At 52.5% G+C, this 17,075-nt stretch overlaps 9 protein-coding genes across 9 annotated transcripts; 3 read left to right on the top strand and 6 right to left on the bottom strand.

The window, feature by feature from the left end:
• Positions 1-64: 64 nt before the first annotated feature.
• PtrM4_065750 (uncharacterized protein) lies at positions 65-1,267 on the bottom strand (the record flags this gene model as incomplete). Its single annotated transcript, XM_001933283.2, has 3 exons — positions 65-184; positions 238-613; positions 660-1,267. 3 exons carry the CDS (start codon positions 1,265-1,267, stop codon positions 65-67), a joined length of 1,104 nt encoding a protein of 367 aa, XP_001933318.1.
• A 400-nt stretch (positions 1,268-1,667) lies between these two features.
• Positions 1,668-2,914, top strand: PtrM4_065760 (lipase; the record flags this gene model as incomplete). Its single annotated transcript, XM_001933284.2, has 2 exons — positions 1,668-1,946; positions 2,018-2,914. The coding sequence occupies 2 exons, from the start codon at positions 1,668-1,670 to the stop codon at positions 2,912-2,914; spliced, it is 1,176 nt and encodes a 391-aa protein (XP_001933319.1).
• Positions 2,915-3,064: 150 nt separating this feature from the next.
• Positions 3,065-4,282, bottom strand: PtrM4_065770 (AroG, 3-deoxy-D-arabino-heptulosonate 7-phosphate (DAHP) synthase; the record flags this gene model as incomplete). The annotated part of the gene is made up of 2 exons (XM_001933285.2): positions 3,065-4,180; positions 4,277-4,282. 2 exons carry the CDS (start codon positions 4,280-4,282, stop codon positions 3,065-3,067), a joined length of 1,122 nt encoding a protein of 373 aa, XP_001933320.1.
• A 781-nt stretch (positions 4,283-5,063) lies between these two features.
• On the top strand, positions 5,064-6,137 carry PtrM4_065780 (AP-endonuc-2 domain containing protein; the record flags this gene model as incomplete). Its single annotated transcript, XM_001933286.1, has 1 exon — positions 5,064-6,137. The coding sequence occupies one exon, from the start codon at positions 5,064-5,066 to the stop codon at positions 6,135-6,137; it is 1,074 nt and encodes a 357-aa protein (XP_001933321.1).
• A 192-nt stretch (positions 6,138-6,329) lies between these two features.
• Positions 6,330-7,523, bottom strand: PtrM4_065790 (uncharacterized protein; the record flags this gene model as incomplete). The annotated part of the gene is made up of 4 exons (XM_066105708.1): positions 6,330-6,514; positions 6,629-6,670; positions 6,722-6,770; positions 6,831-7,523. The coding sequence occupies 4 exons, from the start codon at positions 7,521-7,523 to the stop codon at positions 6,330-6,332; spliced, it is 969 nt and encodes a 322-aa protein (XP_065964335.1).
• Positions 7,524-9,720: 2,197 nt separating this feature from the next.
• PtrM4_065800 (uncharacterized protein) lies at positions 9,721-10,129 on the top strand (the record flags this gene model as incomplete). Its single annotated transcript, XM_001933287.1, has 2 exons — positions 9,721-9,865; positions 9,936-10,129. The coding sequence occupies 2 exons, from the start codon at positions 9,721-9,723 to the stop codon at positions 10,127-10,129; spliced, it is 339 nt and encodes a 112-aa protein (XP_001933322.1).
• A 3,529-nt stretch (positions 10,130-13,658) lies between these two features.
• On the bottom strand, positions 13,659-14,582 carry PtrM4_065810 (uncharacterized protein; the record flags this gene model as incomplete). Its single annotated transcript, XM_001933289.1, has 1 exon — positions 13,659-14,582. The coding sequence occupies one exon, from the start codon at positions 14,580-14,582 to the stop codon at positions 13,659-13,661; it is 924 nt and encodes a 307-aa protein (XP_001933324.1).
• PtrM4_065820 (uncharacterized protein) lies at positions 14,583-15,001 on the bottom strand (the record flags this gene model as incomplete). The annotated part of the gene is made up of 2 exons (XM_001933290.2): positions 14,583-14,613; positions 14,664-15,001. 2 exons carry the CDS (start codon positions 14,999-15,001, stop codon positions 14,583-14,585), a joined length of 369 nt encoding a protein of 122 aa, XP_001933325.2.
• Positions 15,002-16,119: 1,118 nt separating this feature from the next.
• On the bottom strand, positions 16,120-16,725 carry PtrM4_065830 (Atrophin-1 domain containing protein; the record flags this gene model as incomplete). Its single annotated transcript, XM_001933291.1, has 1 exon — positions 16,120-16,725. One exon carries the CDS (start codon positions 16,723-16,725, stop codon positions 16,120-16,122), a length of 606 nt encoding a protein of 201 aa, XP_001933326.1.
• Positions 16,726-17,075: the final 350 nt, after the last annotated feature.

A 17,075-nucleotide genomic window follows, 5' to 3' on the forward strand; every position in this document is an offset into this window, starting at 1 on the left:
TTTTCATCCATCCTAGTAATACATTCTTACACTTCAAGTAAAACAATGGAATCTAACAAGATTCTCAAGCTTTGAAATTGGCCGTGGTCCATTCCTGGTACTCTTTCTTGAGTTCACGTTGGACCCAGGGGATGGTGAGGGCTGTCCAGACACCAGCCCAGAGAAATGGGAGGACCCATCCGACCTGTGTGGAATTAGCATTGGAACGACATATCCAGGAATTGCATGTGTACGTACAACGTAGGCAGCGTCTCGCTGAATGGTGAAAATGATGGCTGTGCAAACTACGGAACAAACGACGGCGCCAATGGCCCAAAAGAGTGTCAAGCGATGCAGCATTACACGGAACGCCTTGCTGGCCTGATAGCGGAGGTTCAATCGCTGGCGGAACTCGGTGCCACCTGAGCCGTCAACAGCACAAATGTCCTCGATGTAGGCGTAGATGCCAGGACGAAGAGGTGCGCCCTGCGGTAGCGAAGAGATGCGACATGGCGCAGGCACGTTCATAATGCGCATGACGTCGACAATGAGAAGTTCCACGCCGATAGCAAACAACATGGTCGGTGCCGGCATAGCCAGGACACGGATAGGGGGGTCGTGGGGACATGTGCCGCTGCAGAAAGTTAGCTGAGCTTGTTGGAAATCAAGAGGGAACATACGCAATGAGCTCAATCATGACAAAGAACCAGCCGACGGACAAGTTCCAGTGGAACCAATCGAGGTACCATCTTTGTGCACCAATGACCCTGCAGCTGGAGTTTTTCTTCCACAGCCTGTGAAAACGGACAAAGTACTCGACGATTGACACTGTTCCAAGCAGAGCAGTGCTAATACTGAAAACGGCGTTTGCGGATAATTGGTCGCGAGTCAAGCCATACCACATGCCAAAGTAGAGACCAATGGGCATGAAGACGCAGTCGACGATAATGAGGCACCAGAAGTAGATGATGGACTTCCTGCGGGTGCGCAACGAGTACTTGAGCGGCGGCGGGCGAGTGAAGTCGGGGTCGTCATATGTGACTTGTGTGTGGGGAAAGATGGCATTTGGATTTGGTGATGGGGCGCGACTTGGTTGTGCACTTGAGTTCAGATTTGCTCCGTTGGTGACGGGCGTGGTGCTGCGCGGCTGTCTCTCGTCATCTACAGCGCCGTCGACGTGGAATCCTGGTACTGGCATGGTGCTTGCTTGTCCTGCCATGGCTTGGTGTGAAGCATCAGTGCTGGGCGTCGGCCTCAAAGGCTCTGTTGACGTTTGCTGCGTCGCCATTGTGCGGCAGTGCGTAGGCGCAGGTTGTTGCCCAGGAGAATATAGCGGGAGCGGCGGAAACAAGAGTTGCTGGTCGTGTCTTGTCCGGAAGGCAGCGGAAGCGGTCGTGTCTTGTGTCTTGTAAAGAAGGCTGGACCTTCGGGTGTGGGAAAAGACGGAGCCAGGCCGATGCTCTCATTGAGCGTCCGCCTATGATGTAATCGCTCGCGGCGTCGCGCTTTCCTTGCACCGCTCTTGGCGCATCTCTTGGGTCCCTCGGCGCTGACGCTACACTCAGCTGATCGCCCCAGCGAGACCCACACCTTTCCCGTCCTGTGACCTCACCACCAAGCCCTCCGTCTTTGCAGTCCACAACCACATACTGCCCTTGCATACTGGTTATGTAGAGGAGCAAAAACTCATGGGCTTCTTACGCTGCCTTTTCGTATATTGTTTGGTCTTCACCGCAGCCCTTGTTGACGGTCATAGGGGCGATGCGATACAACAACCACTGCTCCGCGGAGCCAACAAGGCCAATGACACGCTAATCACCCAGAAGCTCTTCTGGGAACTCGAGGAACTCGCGCGCATAGTCGACATTGCGTATTGTGTAGGCGCCGCTGGTCTGGGAATTCAGAAACCCTTCAAGTGCGCCAGCCGGTGTAGCGATCGCGACTTTGAAACGTTTGAGTTGGTGACGGTGAGTGGCCGCATTCAGCAACGCTCTCATGCCATACATGTACGACGTCCTCTGCTAACACATCCACTCAGGCATGGAACACCGGTCCTTTCCTGTCCGACTCCTGCGGCTACATTGCCCTCTCACACTCTCGTACCAATCCGCGCCTCATCCTCGCTTTCCGCGGCACCTACTCGGTCGCGAATACCATCGCCGACCTCTCCACGATACCGCAGCAATACGTACCCTATCCCGGCGACGATGACGATGAAACTTCCGATTTTATAGCACCAAGAGTCGACCCTTCCGACCGGGACCCGCCGTCCGCTGAGCCGCCCAAGTGCGAGAACTGCACTGTACACACCGGCTTCTACTCGTCGTGGCTCAACACACGAAAGGTCGTCCTTCCGCATGTGTCCAAGGCGTTGCAGAGATACCCCAACTACAAGCTGGTCTTGGTGGGACACTCGCTGGGCGGAGCTGTTGCGACCCTGGCTGGGCTAGACTTCAAGGCACGCGGATGGGACCCGCATGTCACCACCTTTGGGGAACCAAGGCTTGGAAATAAAGAATTCAACACCTACGTGGATGACCGTTTCGAGCTAACGTCGAACCACGAGAACAACAAGATGCACCGCGTTACCCACGTGGGTGACCCTGTGCCTTTGTTGCCCTTGTCTGAATGGGGCTTCAGCATGCACAGTGAGGAAATCTTCATATCCGAGTCCAGTCTGCCCTTCTCTATTGCCGATGTACACTACTGTAATGGTGATGAAGATCCGCACTGTATTGCTGGCAGCGACCATGACAAACCTGCTTGGGGTCTGCCCACTCGCTTCAAGTTCTGGCAGCTCTTTTTCGCCCATCGCGACTATTTCTGGCGACTGGGCCTATGCATGCCTGGTGGCGATCCTGGCGACTGGTACGGTAAGTATCCCGGACACAGAACAAGCGATGATGATGATTCTTCAGAAATAGTTGAGTTGTAATGATGAATGTAACCTTGAACTTTTGTTCTTTTGCCCTCATAATTCGTATACATTGGCTGCTGTTCAAGTGCCACTGGATGGTGAAATAAGAAACGCCAGGACCGACCCTACGCCGTCTCTACAGACGACTGATTAAGAAAGAAATCTTGGTTAAGCGCCATTCTGGCCGAGCAGCGTGCGTCGCTTCGCAACGGCGCCAGCAAGCTCCTCCAGCACCATCTCTGTCGTCTCCCAGTCGATGCATGCATCAGTAATGGACATGCCGTACTCAAGCCCGGCCTTGCCTTCCTTGGGTACTTTCTGAGTGCCCGCCTTGATGTTGCTCTCAATCATGACACCCATAACAGCCGTCTCACCTCCAGCAATTTGCTCGGCCACGGCGTGTGCAACCTTGGGCTGGTTCATGTGGTTCTTCTCCGAGTTGCCGTGGCTACAGTCGATCATCAAGCGCGAGTTCATGCCCTTGGACTCGAGCTTCTCGCGCGCCTCCTTCACACTCTGGGCATCGTAGTTGGTGCCCTTCTTGCCGCCGCGCAGGATAACAAAGCAGTCGTCGTTACCAATGGTGCCGACAATGGCGACAACACCGGGCTTTGTAACGGAGAGGAAGTGGTGAGGGTGCTTGGCCGAGCCGATGGCATCAACAGCTACATCAAGCGTACCATCTGTGCCATTCTTGAAGCCAACGGGGAAGGACAAACCCGAGGCAAGCTCGCGGTGTAGCTGCGACTCGGTGGTCCTGGCGCCAATTGCACCCACGCTGAACATATCCGCAAGGAACTGGGGTGAAATTGTATCCAGCATCTCGCTCGCCAGCGGCATGCCCTTCTCAGTCAAGTCGACGAAGAGCTGCCTTGAGATGCGCAAGCCCTTGTTGATCTTGAAGCTGTTGTCGATATCCGGGTCGTTGATCAGGCCCTTCCAACCAACAGTTGTACGCGGTTTCTCCAAGTAAGAGCGCATGACGATGAGTAGATCATCCTGGTACTTCTCCTTGAGCTTCATCAACCGGTCGCAGTATTCGAGCGCGGCAGGAGGGTCGTGGATAGAGCACGGGCCAATGACGACGAGTAACCGCTTCTGCGCATCTTTGCCCTGGACGATTTCGACAGCTTCATTGCGGCCTTTGAGCACCGTGTCTCTCGATTTGGCCGTCTGTGGAATCTCGCTCTGAAGAAGGTCTGGCGGTGTCAAAGGATTGTATCCCTTGATGCGCCAGTCTTCAGAGTTGGCAGGGTCGCCCACGGCAGGGTTCTCAATGTGGAACTATGGCAGGTGTTGGTTGTTGGTTGGGCCGAGGAAGAAAGAAAGAGGGAGAGAGAAAGAGGAATTGGTGCCTGTAGCGCGTGGTTTTGAACTTACGGACATGTCTGTGGGCCAGTCTGCTTCAATAGACTGCGTGGAGCAATATAGTATGTGTCTTTCACAGAGAGCAGACTTGATACCGTCTAAGCAAGAGATCGTGAGCTGACCTGGACTATTCGCGCAGAAGGTCTGGCCTATTTATGAGTCGAATCGAGTAGTTGGGTATGACGGCGGCGGAGCCGGACTTACTCCCATTGGTCTATGGGCGGGGTACTCGCGCTGATTTTACTTAAGTGGCGGGGTCGCCAGCTTCTACTGACCGTCTCAATCATCGCTGTCAATCCCGCCACACCAATAGACTCCATCCCGCTATGTCATCTATACCCATGCTGTATGCGAATATCGTACAACTGCTTCAAGGCCTCCCTCTAGATACTTCCCGAAACCTGCTAAAAAAGGTAGAGTCTCTTAGGTGTGCTGACAGCGGGGCTTATTGTGAGCGCAATCAGCAATCAGCCAGGAGAGCTCAGCGGTATCCCATGTAGTATTCCTCTACCCCCGGCCGACCCGCATGGGTTTGCAAACCTCCTAAAAAGCGTACTTTGACTTTGTAAAAAAAAACCCGTTGTTCGACCCGTGCCAGGCGTTAGTAAGGGTGCCGTCATTGCTGCTCCACCAGTTCAACCCTCTACGTCACAAGTATGGCAGAAGAAATAAGAAGCCGTTGCGCGACGCCGCACTCGCTCACATCCTCAACTTTCATGCATTTACAACTCCCCGAATTCCTGACCGCTGATTGATATCCACCCACTCAGCTCATCTTCCGAGATCAGATATTTCCAAAATGGGCGCGATCGACTACTCCACGCTCGCATCTGTTCCTATCAGCTTTGCAACCTGCTCTCTTGGCAGCCCGTCAAATCCTCCGCCCCTACTTGACCGTCTAGATGCCATGTCCGCTGCAGGCTTTTCCGCCGTCGAGCTCTCATTTCCCGATATACTCTCCTACGGCCAGACATTGCTTGGCCATGAAGTGGAGCCTTCAAACTACGATGACCTCTGCAAAGTGGCGACTGAAATTAGGAAAGAGTGCGATAAGAGGAAGCTTGGCATTATGATGTTGCAGCCCTTTTCCAACTATGAGGGCTGGCCCGACGGTTCCGACGGGCGCAAGGACGCTATGGAACGGGCCCGCGGTTGGATCCGCATCATGCAGGCATGTGGCACCGATATGTTGCAGGTTGGGTCGACCGACTCACCGCTCGACAAACTCGACAAGGGCAAGATTGTTCCAGATCTGCAACTTCTGTGTGATATGCTAGCGGATCACGGTTTCCGACTGGCTTATGAGAATTGGTGCTGGTCAACGCATGCTCCGGACTGGAAACATGTCTGGAACATCGTCCAGCAGGTTGACCGCCCCAATATCGGCCTCTGTCTCGATACTTTTCAGACAGCGGGCGGGGAGTGGGGCGACCCCAGGACTGCCTCTGGTTTGCGCGAAGACGTATCAAAAGATGAGTTGGACAAGCGATTCCAGAAGAGTCTCGAAGAACTCAGCACTACTATTCCAAAGGAAAAGATCTATCTCCTCCAAATCAGTGACGCGTACAAGGTGCCTCAGCCCTTTGATGTCGAACGCGACGATGCAGGCTTACTACCTCGCGGAAGATGGAGCCACGACTTTAGACCTCTACCGTATAATGGCGGATATCTACCTGTCGTTGATGTTGCACGAGCAGTGCTTAAGACTGGTTTCAGAGGCTGGTTCAGCTACGAGGTGTTTGACGGTGGTGCGGACGGCAAGGCCATGGATGTAGACATTGTTGCCTATGCGCACGCTGCGAGGAACGTACAAAACAGGTTACTTGCCGAATGCGCTGGTCAGCAAGTGTCGGAGGTATTAGCTGCACGGTAAATAGCTCCAGTATCACGTACTTTCTGCGGAGTTGTATTGGAAATGAAAGAGTATTTTGAATACATAATGAAAGAGAGATGAAAGGCACATAACAAGAACATACACATACATCATCGCCCGGTGTGGTATAGTTGCCGCAACTGTTGTGAGCCCATACGCTTCATCAACTGACGTCCGTGACACACTGTCACTCTACCTACCGCAAAACGGAGCCCCGCAGCCAACTACTCCCGAGCCCGAAGTCTTCTCCGCAGCCTTCTTTGTCGTTGAAGTAGGCTTTTGTTCCTTTGTCACCACCGTGGTCTTCGGCGGGCCGCAATGAATGCCTGGGTACGGGTACGGACAGCGAGGATCTGCCGACTGGACACTTGTATACACTGTAACGTTAGAACCTTTCGATGAATGTGTAGACGATGCCAATCTATGGGTAGTTCTTGTGATGGTTGTATGAATCGTGGTAGTGGAGGCTTTTGTGCTGTCATGACTCTTACCTTTGCTGAGCTGTGTAGAGGTTGGCTTGTCGCTTGGAGTTGCTGAGCTAGGTAAGCCGGAGTCATGTGTCTGGAGTGGGTCAGGGGCCCTACCGTGTAAAGAAGGTGTAATTGGCACAATGACGATTGCCGTGGACGAGGGCTGGTGCGTAGAAGTTAGTGCAAGGTTCACACTAGATGATTTGTGTGAGGTGGAACATGCCTTTGGAGATGATGGTGGCGCAGAAGACGTGTCTGCGGCTGCTTGAGTGCTTGTGATGAAGGACGAATGCGGAGGAACGCGGAGGAAGCTTCGGTAGTCGGAAGTAAATGCGGAAGCCGTTTGGAAAGATTCTGAAGTAGCTACTGAAAAGGTTGGTTGTGGGGAAACATGGTGGAAGCTGTGGTAGTACGACAGAAACGGCAACAGGGCCCCGGGGGCCGGGTGACGGGATGTTGAGCCTGGCACTGGCAGAACAGCGCTCGGCGTGACGGTTGTTGTTGTAAGTGAAGACACCAAGGTCTCGGACGGTGTGACGGCACTGGAAAGAGCCGGCCACTGCCAAGGGCTATGTAAGGTAGGCGCGGAGGACCCGCCAGAAGGAAATGCCGTCAAAGAGGGTGCAGATACAAGAGGCGGGGCTGGTACAGTAGTGTTTCCGACACCCTGCAACCAAGTACTCGTAATTGGAAGGCATGCAGCTCGACTGGATGTAGAAGCCAATATTGGAGTTGGCACAACTGGCGATTGGGATCCAGAAATCGGAAGAGCTGTTGGAATCGTTACACCTGCGTTGCTGATCGCATGTAGAAAAGAGGACAACACTTGTGCTGGTGTCTCTCCGACTGGAAAAGGGGGGATCAAAGCGTATGCTGACTGGATAGCCAGCAGGACCGTGATAGCTGTGAAGCGCATGTTGATACTGATGATCAGATAGACGGAAGTCCAAGTACTAAATCCTGGTCGTTATCTTGAAGCGGGAGTTGATATGAGTATGTAATAATCATCTAGGGAAGATCTTGTGCCTCAACCAAGGGATATACCTGTCCGGCGTTTTGCATACTCAGTCGCTTTGTTGCGTATACAGAGAATACTATCAAGAAAGCAGTAGCATGACCTGAAATACTTATGAAAGAGATGATCCACGCGTCCTTGTTTCTAAAGCAATCGAAACAATGCTGAACAAAGGGTTATCCCAAGGCAGTATAGATGAGGAAATGTAGGAGCTTGACAACTACAGAACAGTCGCTGACTTTCAAATAGGATAATATCATTATGCGAGAAGAATACAACGACTTTTCCGTCCCAGTATAATACTTTCCACGCCTCCGCTAGGCGTATACATTGAGACATCATCAACTCACAATGGCAGAAACAATGCCGCACATAAGCCCGGGTACCTCATAATCAATGAAGGCTTATGCTGATCCAGAGTGCGTAGGACATGACATCCCATCATCGTCATCACCTTGTGCGCCCGACACGTGACGTGTGCCTTCACTACATGTGGCGAGGACTATTCTTGGTCGTGCTTGGTTCTGAGGAACGTGGCATGAGAATCTCCACCAAAGTAGTGCCCGTCCCTGTGCAGGTAATGGCGTCCGCCGTGGGTAATGCAGGTGGTCTGGGGAGGTGCAGAAGCCGGTAGATGCTCGTGCGTTGCACGTCTCTCACGCATTTGACACTTGACACTAAACTCACAGCTACATACAGCTACATGCTTCACTTGCATGAACCTGGAAGGCAAGGGATACTGTGGGCCTTCCGAGGATCCTTCCCAAGGTCTGACTTTGCTGCATGCACGTGCATTGTGGCGTTGATCAGGTTAGCGCACTATCTGCAATCTGTACGACACGTCACTGACGGTGCTCCAACAGCCACCACTTCCAGCGATCCTGGAAGGTTCAATGAACAACGCAACGCGTGCCAGCTCAGAGAAGACGAAGATGGAGGTGTGCTAACCCCGCCTGGAGGCTTGTGCGGTGATTTAAACCAACTGCGCCTTGCGCTTCAACCGCTAGAAGCGAAGACCGAACAAGCGCCGCGTTGAAGAGGTGGTTAGCGTTGATCGCATCGGGACGTTTGGCAGGACACCAAACTGATGGCCATAGCACAGGCTTTCAGGAACAGGACAGCCTGCAGAACTGTGGTGTGATATGGGCTGCATCTAACGCACGAACCTGGTGATCCAGGGCTGAGCAGTTCCTACCAGGAACACTTCCTGATACTGATACGCTGCTGTAAGCAATCGCATATGCCACCTCACTCGTGTGGGTCCACATGGAGACAGGAGAAAGCCCCAAAGCTGCCTTCCTTCGCTTAGCGCTGCAATGCTTCCAATGCGGGTTTTGCAGCTTCGACGACACGCGACGCATGGCTTCCAAGATGACGCGCTTTCAGATGGCATCCATACGGTACGGAAACGGCACGGCCCTTTGTCCATCTAACCGTAAGCGGGCCGAACGCCGAATGAACTATGGGCCAATCTGCGAGACACATCTGGCACTGCGTCGGCATTAAGAAACTAGCATGGCAGCTTTCTCCTCGTCCTTCAGTGCCAGCACATCGCGGAACCAACCTGAACCGGGTAACATGTTCAAGACCGAAATTTAACCCCACCAGCTCATTGGCCTTTACTTCCCAAAGTTGTGGTGACGAGAACACGCAACAGTCCGTCATAGTGTTTGTCCGGGTTCTAGCGGTTCTAGTTTTCTGCCTTGTCGCGTCCTCTTCTCGCTACCCCCGCAGTTGCTCGCTCACTGATGTTTCTGCCGGCCAATTATGGTGAGATGGATCCTGCCAACGCAGCATAGCATCAGCTTGTTGCTTTGTTCCGGAGCACATATGTGGTACAGCTCCTGCAGGCTGATTCTTTTCGAGACAATGGTGTGGCAAAAGCGCTCGTACGCTCCTACAGGATACCGAAAATGAGGCTCTCAGGGCAGTGCCTGACTATAAACAGAGGGTTCAACATGCTAGAGCGCATGTTCTTCCCCAGCCCTCGCACACACAGAGTTGATCCTCTAAATCCCCACTCACTGTGTCTTACCCCACCACAAAGCTCTTAACAGCGCCACACTATCGTCCGCCTTCATCAAAACTATCTCGCAAAATGGCAGCACCAGAGAGTTTTATTCAGAAGCTTCAGCGTGCGCAGACCTTTTGCTCTCGCAATGCCCAGCTGCTGAACGTCACAGATTACTGCGCCACCAACCAGATCGCCCAACCTCAGTTTCAAGACTACTCTGACCCGCGAGGTTCGTTGCTACCCACACAATCCTTCGTGCTGCCCCACTGCACCCGGCCTAGACTGACATTATCATCCAGGAATAAGGACTGCCTGGAGTAGCAGTGTCTTTGTCCACGGTCGCGAGTTCCGAGCCCCCCTATGGCGAGACTACCGTTACCTCGAACAATCCCGAGAAGATGCCGCCGAGGTCGCCTGGAAGGCACTCAACGCCCCCTCTACAACGGCCGTATCCCAGGTACAATACAACCGCGCCTATACAAGTTCTCGGTAACGATCCGGGCCTCCCGACCTTACACAATGGCGGTGCTCAGGGGGTAATGAGCAGGTTAGGCTGCGCTTTCATGAGTGGAACTTGCCCTAGATCCTTGGGTACCTGGAGAACGTCTACACCGAGTTAACCTTTCGCTTCACTCTCTCTTTCATTTGGATTTTAACAGCAAGCTGTTCCCTTCTAACAGCCGGTTCTATACCCTATCTTGTTACTTCTGTGCCTTTTCCTTTCTTTGGATCACAAGCTCGGCAAAGCGACTACCTTATGCAACGACTTTCTTTCTAGGCACTCTCTCCTTCACTTACTTGGAGAACCCACTCCTTTAGTTTTGGGCGGCCTTGTATTTTTAGCAACTAGCAAACGAACGGCTTGGAAGAAGACGTCCAATCTTTGGGATATCGACGTCTTATCATGAGCCTTACAACGTGCTTTGCTGCTTCTTTATCTCAGAAGACACTTATAACACACTGTCGATAGAGAAAAGTCGCCCCTCATGACTTACGGGGATCGCGTGAGCAGATTCAACCCTGGTTACCTGAAGGCTCACTACCCCTGAAGTTGCTGTGAAGCCTACACTTCGTTTCCCGAGCCATTGATTCTATATGCGTTATCGAGGGCTGCGCAGTGTCTAAGAACGATGTAATCTAATCATAGTCTTGATGCTCGTAACCAGGCCCAACCCGGTATAGACATGCACTCAATGTACGACGCCGGGGAACCGTTATAAGCCGATCAGGATACATACACCTACTCATAAATATACCTCTACTTATACATACTATCATCTGGCAATATATCTCTTGACTTTTCTGTTCACATGCCGTTCTCATGGCTGATTCTTGTAGTCTGTCCACGGCCCTGTTAAGTGCTAGACATCAGCTTATATTAACCATCACGCCACAATATTATCTGTGCTTCTCATCTCAATACCTCGAATCATCTTACCATAAATACGCTAAGTTATCATCAGAATACATGAGCCCTTTTAGTATCCGAAACGCAGCAAGATGTGCTCTTTGGAGACTTCAACCAGCTAAATAGGTAGCTGTACCATGGTAAAAATCGTCTGACTGGATCATATGATCCGACAAGGACTTGACACCAAAGATAGGGCTCCCTTAGACTTGGCATTTATTTGTTAGGTTATATGCCCTTGGGAGGGCTTGTACGGTAGGAGTCGTCATAGCAAGGGTGGTCATGGAGTTCATGTCAATGGTCTCATCCTGGTAGCTACATTGGGCCAACAGCTTCGCTCTTATGTCAGATTAGAGATTGTGTAGTTGTCTACCCTTCTTCTACTGTTGTAGCACAAAGCTTAGCCCCTGCTCACGGCCCGCTGCCGGTGTGACGTAGTACTATACTAACAGCAACCACGAACCGCATGTAAGCAACTACAAACCTAAGTTTGGTACGATTTTGTGATAACGTGGGTTAGTGCTGGTGCGTTCGCTAATATTTCCTATACCACATGTAGGGATGTCCGGAACTCTGACATTCCAAGCGCCAGGCCACGGATTCCGATACCTCTTCGGTATGATCCTCTTCCATCGCATGAATGCATTGGAGATCTTCTTGGCAGAATAAACCAACCCAACTGGACACTCCACCATGGTCTTACAATGCGGAAACCTCCCGTGTGTTGATGCACGAAAATACCGTCATTTTGTAGTGGCTGAGGCGGGGTGAATGAGGCTGGTGTGCGCTAAAAGTTCGCTAACGACACTTCCCCGTGCCGCCCGCGTTCCTTCCCTTTACCCTTTACCTACCCGACAGAATAACGTAAACGCATGACGTTTGCAGGCTGTGTTTCCAAACAGCTTAGGTAATCTGTAGTCTCTTCGCCTCATTTGTAGTCTATATTTGACTCGAAACATGGAGACTGTGTTCCCGAGTGGCTTGCAGCTTGCGCAACGTGTGGATCTGGGTAACACCTAGTATCCTCTTTCATCGCCACGCGATGGCGATTAGTGTGGGCTTGAGTATTGAGGCATTTGGCGAGACCTCAGTAACAATCCTCGTTTCGAATAGCCGCTTCTCCTGAGTGGGCTAAGGCACTAGGTCAGTCTGAAGGCGGGTCAGGTAGATATATATATATATATGGTTGTCCTCAGGATGTTCAAGGCCAACATCGATATCTATCTACACACACTTTGTATTCGTCAAACTAATATAATATTGCTTCCTGGAGAAAGCCACTCTATTTCACCATCTCACTATTTGAAACATCATAAATTCAACGATACCGATCGCAAACCATTATGGCGCCCATCTTTAGGCTTTTTGCTCTCCTCAACCGTGAGACATATCAGTGCCCCACAGCTAGATCACCGCTAACAATGTAACTAGTCTCTCTCTATGTAACAGCACAAGGTACCCAGTTCATCACTGGCGAGTGTGCATCAGACGCCGAATGCGCCTCAGGTTGCTGTGGCTTCACATCAGGAAAATGCGCGGCACCACTCGTCGCAAACGAACGCGGAGAAGGATGTGGATTCGGAGATGCCCAGCCAAACAATAACGCCCTTAAAGGTGTCGATGGAAACGCCACTGCCGCCATTGAACCAGAACAAGGGGCTGCTAATGGAACCATCGTCGCTGGCGCACAACCACAAGCTCCTGCTCCTGCTCCTGCTCCTGCTCCTGCTCCTGCTCCTGCTCCTGCTCCTGCTCCTGCTCCTGCTCCTGCCCCGGTTCAACCACCTGAAGCTCCAGCGGGACCTGGCAAGCAATTCATCACCGGTGCTTGCAAATCAGACGCCGACTGTGGCTCCGCGTGCTGTGGGTTCAAGAGTGGGAAGTGTGCTGGTCCAGTGGTAGCGCAGGAGCGGGATGGAGGATGTGGGTTTGGCAATGCACAACCTAATGCTGACGCAGCGAAAGCACTTTCAGAGCGGAGTCTGGGAAGACGGGGTCCCGCGTATATGTGAGCAATGGGATTGAATCATTCAGACTGAGCACCTGTGGGAGATGAAACAAGATAAAGTCTTCCAGTGGGTACGTACTTGTGTAATAAATATATCGTGTTTTCAATAGAGGCACAATGTGTTGCGATTTGTGAGGCAAGGGTATTGCGCATGTCACGTGCGTTGTCCTGGCGCTCCTCCCTCCCCTCCATGAGCACCTTCTCCCCTCACCAGCATCAGAGATACGTCATGTAAATAGACCCTGATTATGGCTACATATAAGGTGGCCATGACAGCACAACAGACAGAACAACACAAGATACTCTGATGACTGCCTCGCGCGGTTACACTTTGATTGACTGCATATACTGCAACACAATGCGACTGAACAACCAATAAAACCCAACTTAACCACAAACTGTTCTGGGGTGCTTCTCTCGATGTCGTGAACCTCTATTACGATCCTGTAGGGCTCTCAAAGCCTGTTGTTGTTGTTGTCAACATTAATTGTCAATGTTTGCTAGATGAAGCCTTCGACATCACAAGGCACTCGGCAAGGTACATGTAGTATGAATAACCCAAAAAAACTATATCAGGAGTTCTTGTTTTACGCTAAAAGACGCCCTTTACGTATCACTAAGTCCTACGGCTCCTAAGAGCAAGCGTAGTTCGCTCTCGCTGTCCGCTACTTGATCTCGCAGTGTTCCCAGCTTCTCTTCGAGAAAGGCTATTTGGCATCGCATGCACCTAAACTTGACTTGGGTATCTTGGCGCTGAGTGACCTCGCATGAATCCGCTGTGAATGAGTTCGCAACTCCGCCTGAAACCGCTGACAGCCGCCTTGGGGCTTCGTATTCTTCTGAACGCTGTGACGCTGTATTGCGCAAACACGCCTGAGTCGCTGTATTCGCCATGTCATCTTTGCCAACTTCGGTACCACGACCAATAACAGACTGGCGACAGACAGGATGAGCTCTAACAGGCAAACCGAAGCTCTCATGCAGCACGTCGCCAGCAACAGAGGACTGAGGAGACGCTTCATCCTGCTCGATCGATCGCATGATGCACGGCCATGGTGGGGAAAATGCCGAGTCGCTCGCGGAGGTTTGCTGATAGTTCAGCACGGGGGCGCAAGAGTATGATCGCATTCCAGTGTTTGAGGCGGGAGTCTGTAGCCCCGGAATCGGACTTGTGCGCCTTTGTGTAATTGGAAACGCGTTCACAGGTCGTGGCGATTCGCTAGTATTCGCAGGCCGTGGCGGTTCGCCAGTAATCCCGAGCTGGTCATCAGGATATGCATCAAGGTTCTGAGCTCGCGACAACACGAAACCTTTAGCCTCACCCTGACCAGAAGAGCATAGATCACTAGAAGCATGCGATAGTTTGAATATCGGAGGCCCCATTTCCATCTCGCCAAGGACCTGGGATGAACCAGGCCCCGGCGGCGCCATGCTCCTGTCGCTGGTGACCTGGGAAGACGCAGTTGCGTCGAATACAAAGCTATTCCCAGGTCCTGGTAGCTGCCAGGAACGCTCAAACGGCGAAGGCATCTAGTCATTGCCAGGGAATGTATCCGCAACACTACATTAACTGTTAGCGCTGAAGACACCTTCCCAATCTGCAACGTTTACTTCTCAACCTCTCGCAAGGGTGTTTCGCTGAGAAACCGCGCCTGTTTGTAGTCACCTCGCATGGAACTTGAGGTAGGCTGCCGAGATGTATCTTGACTCTCCGCGAGAAGGCTTCGCACTCGCCGTTGTGCTAGTCGCTTGTGGATGTCGGTCAAATCCTTGTTTTGATACGTGCACCGTTGATCGAAATCTTTCGCCGCTTGAACGCTTTTTGCACCTTCCGCTTTGATGTCCGCTAAGAATGCGTCGCTCACGTCGCAAAATCGTTGCTCAATGTCTGCAAGGTATTTGTCGTGGGCCTTTCGGCTAGCGGCGAAGTAGTCTTCGTCGTCCGCCATAGTGAAGGAAATGGGATGTATGAAGGAAGAAGCTTTCGTCTGAAGTCGAACGACTTATGGTGACGCGCCCCGCTGGATTTTGGACTAGCGAGGCTCATACGGCAGCAGCGAAGGCCATGAGGAAGGTGCACTCCACTGGTGTTGACGCATACATAGGGCGTGCAAACGCACCAGAGTTCTGCCCCCAAGAGCTGTAGTCTCCAAACTAGACACACGACCTGTCATAGGCTCTGCATTTAGACACCCTGAACAGCAACATGCTGCATTCATGGCTGCTGTTGTGGGTTAAGCCTGGATCACGGATGTGCCTTCCAGGGAAGGAGCCACCAGGACGACACGCAGACATCGACAAGCAGTGCACAACCATTGGATTGCAGACTACTACAATCGCAGAAATAGCAGCAAAAGAAAGAATCTGACTGTGCAGGTACATCTGTGATGTTTTTTCTTACTCGAATGCACCCATGTCGTAAAGACGTTTCCCGATTCGGCTCGGGCAACGTGACGATCCGTGATCCGAAAGACGAGCAAATTGGTGTTGCAAGCTACCAGGGCAGTAACCGAATACATACATTAGATGCATGTTCGGGTCACGGGCGAAGTTTCTTCCTTTGTGGCTGCATCTAGACATAGCGGACGAGTCGGCACGGCACGTGGAACGGACGAATGTGCGGGGCAGGTGGAAAGTACATATGCGCCAGACTGCAGCCTCTCACAGAGGCATATGCTTAAATCTCTTCTCCTATTGTGTACCCCCAAAAGGTATCCTGGGACTAATTTGATAAAACGCCCAATCTATACTCCGGCGCTCCAATGCATGTACGGAATGCAGACCAGTAAAACCCCGCTGTGCGCCAGAACCCAAGTGATATCGCCGACAAGGACAAGCAGAAGTGGTCGGCGGACACGAAAAAGTGGCGGAGTGATATGCACATTACCGGAAACAATATAACAGATGGAAAGGGATATCGAGAAATGATGTTGTCCGAAGCGAAGTATGCAGAAGTCGTGGGTGTGCGCAGAGACATGTGCAGGTGCTCTGGGACGTGTTAGACATGGCAGGGTAATGTGGAGCAGGTAGGTGGCTTACGGGTGCGATGCTGGTGACAATGGCCAGCTCAATTGTGCGGAATCTCGCGAGATCGGCCGTCGCCTGCCCATACGCCGCCACCGACGGCTCTCGAGATGCCTACGCCCAGGCCGACAGCGGCAGCGACAACGAGGAGAGCGATGACAATCTTGGCCCACAGTCTCTGCTTGCTGGTCATGTTCCGGAAGAAGGCACAGCCGCGCTTGCGCTTGTACGACTTCCGCTTGTCTAGGACAGCTTGGCGTGTCGGCCACATTGTGCACTCCTTGACGCGGCCATCGACCGACTGCTTTGACTGCTGCTGCGTCGAGGCCACTGACAGTGGCACACCGCCCTCGAGGTCGTGCTCGTGGACGGCGACGGCGAGGTGTTTGCCGTTGTGCATGCCGTCTACGAGCGACTGACGCGTCTCGCGGAGGGCCTCGGGGTGTTTGTAAAAGGCCGAGTAGGGATTGGAGGGGTCGGCGGCCCACTCCTTCTTGGCCGTTTCAGCATCGGCGGTTGCAGATGACATGGTGGAGTCGTTGGAGGGTGGTGAGCGCAGTGGCTGCAGGTCACTGGGGGTTATAGGGCTGGGGGACCGCTGGACCGTGGCACCAAACGTGACTGGCTCGTGCTTCTCGTTGGCAGCCATTGACGCGGGCAAGGGGGATGTGAAGGGTACGGGCTCGCGTGAGGGGTGAATGGCGCGCTCAACAGGAGGAGCGTTTGGCGCAGACAGACAGGATGGGGCTGCGGTTATATGGGTCGGGTACTTGCGTCACGGAAGGCGCGGCATGGGGCTCGGGATGGTGAGAGTGAGAGATTGAGAGAGACTAGTCGTGGTTTGCTGAAAGCGGCTCCGTGGTGAGATGGCCAGGGAAGGGGCGATGGACAGTGGAGGAAAGGGCGTCCGTGTGGAAGAAGAAGGGGCAAGAGTCTTGTTCGTACAGTACAGTACAGTACAGTAGTAGACGACAATGATGCGGTCGTGCAATGGATGCG

This window comes from Pyrenophora tritici-repentis, chromosome 2, assembly GCF_003171515.1.
Source record: "Pyrenophora tritici-repentis strain M4 chromosome 2, whole genome shotgun sequence".
NCBI classification, from domain to species: domain Eukaryota; kingdom Fungi; phylum Ascomycota; class Dothideomycetes; order Pleosporales; family Pleosporaceae; genus Pyrenophora; species Pyrenophora tritici-repentis.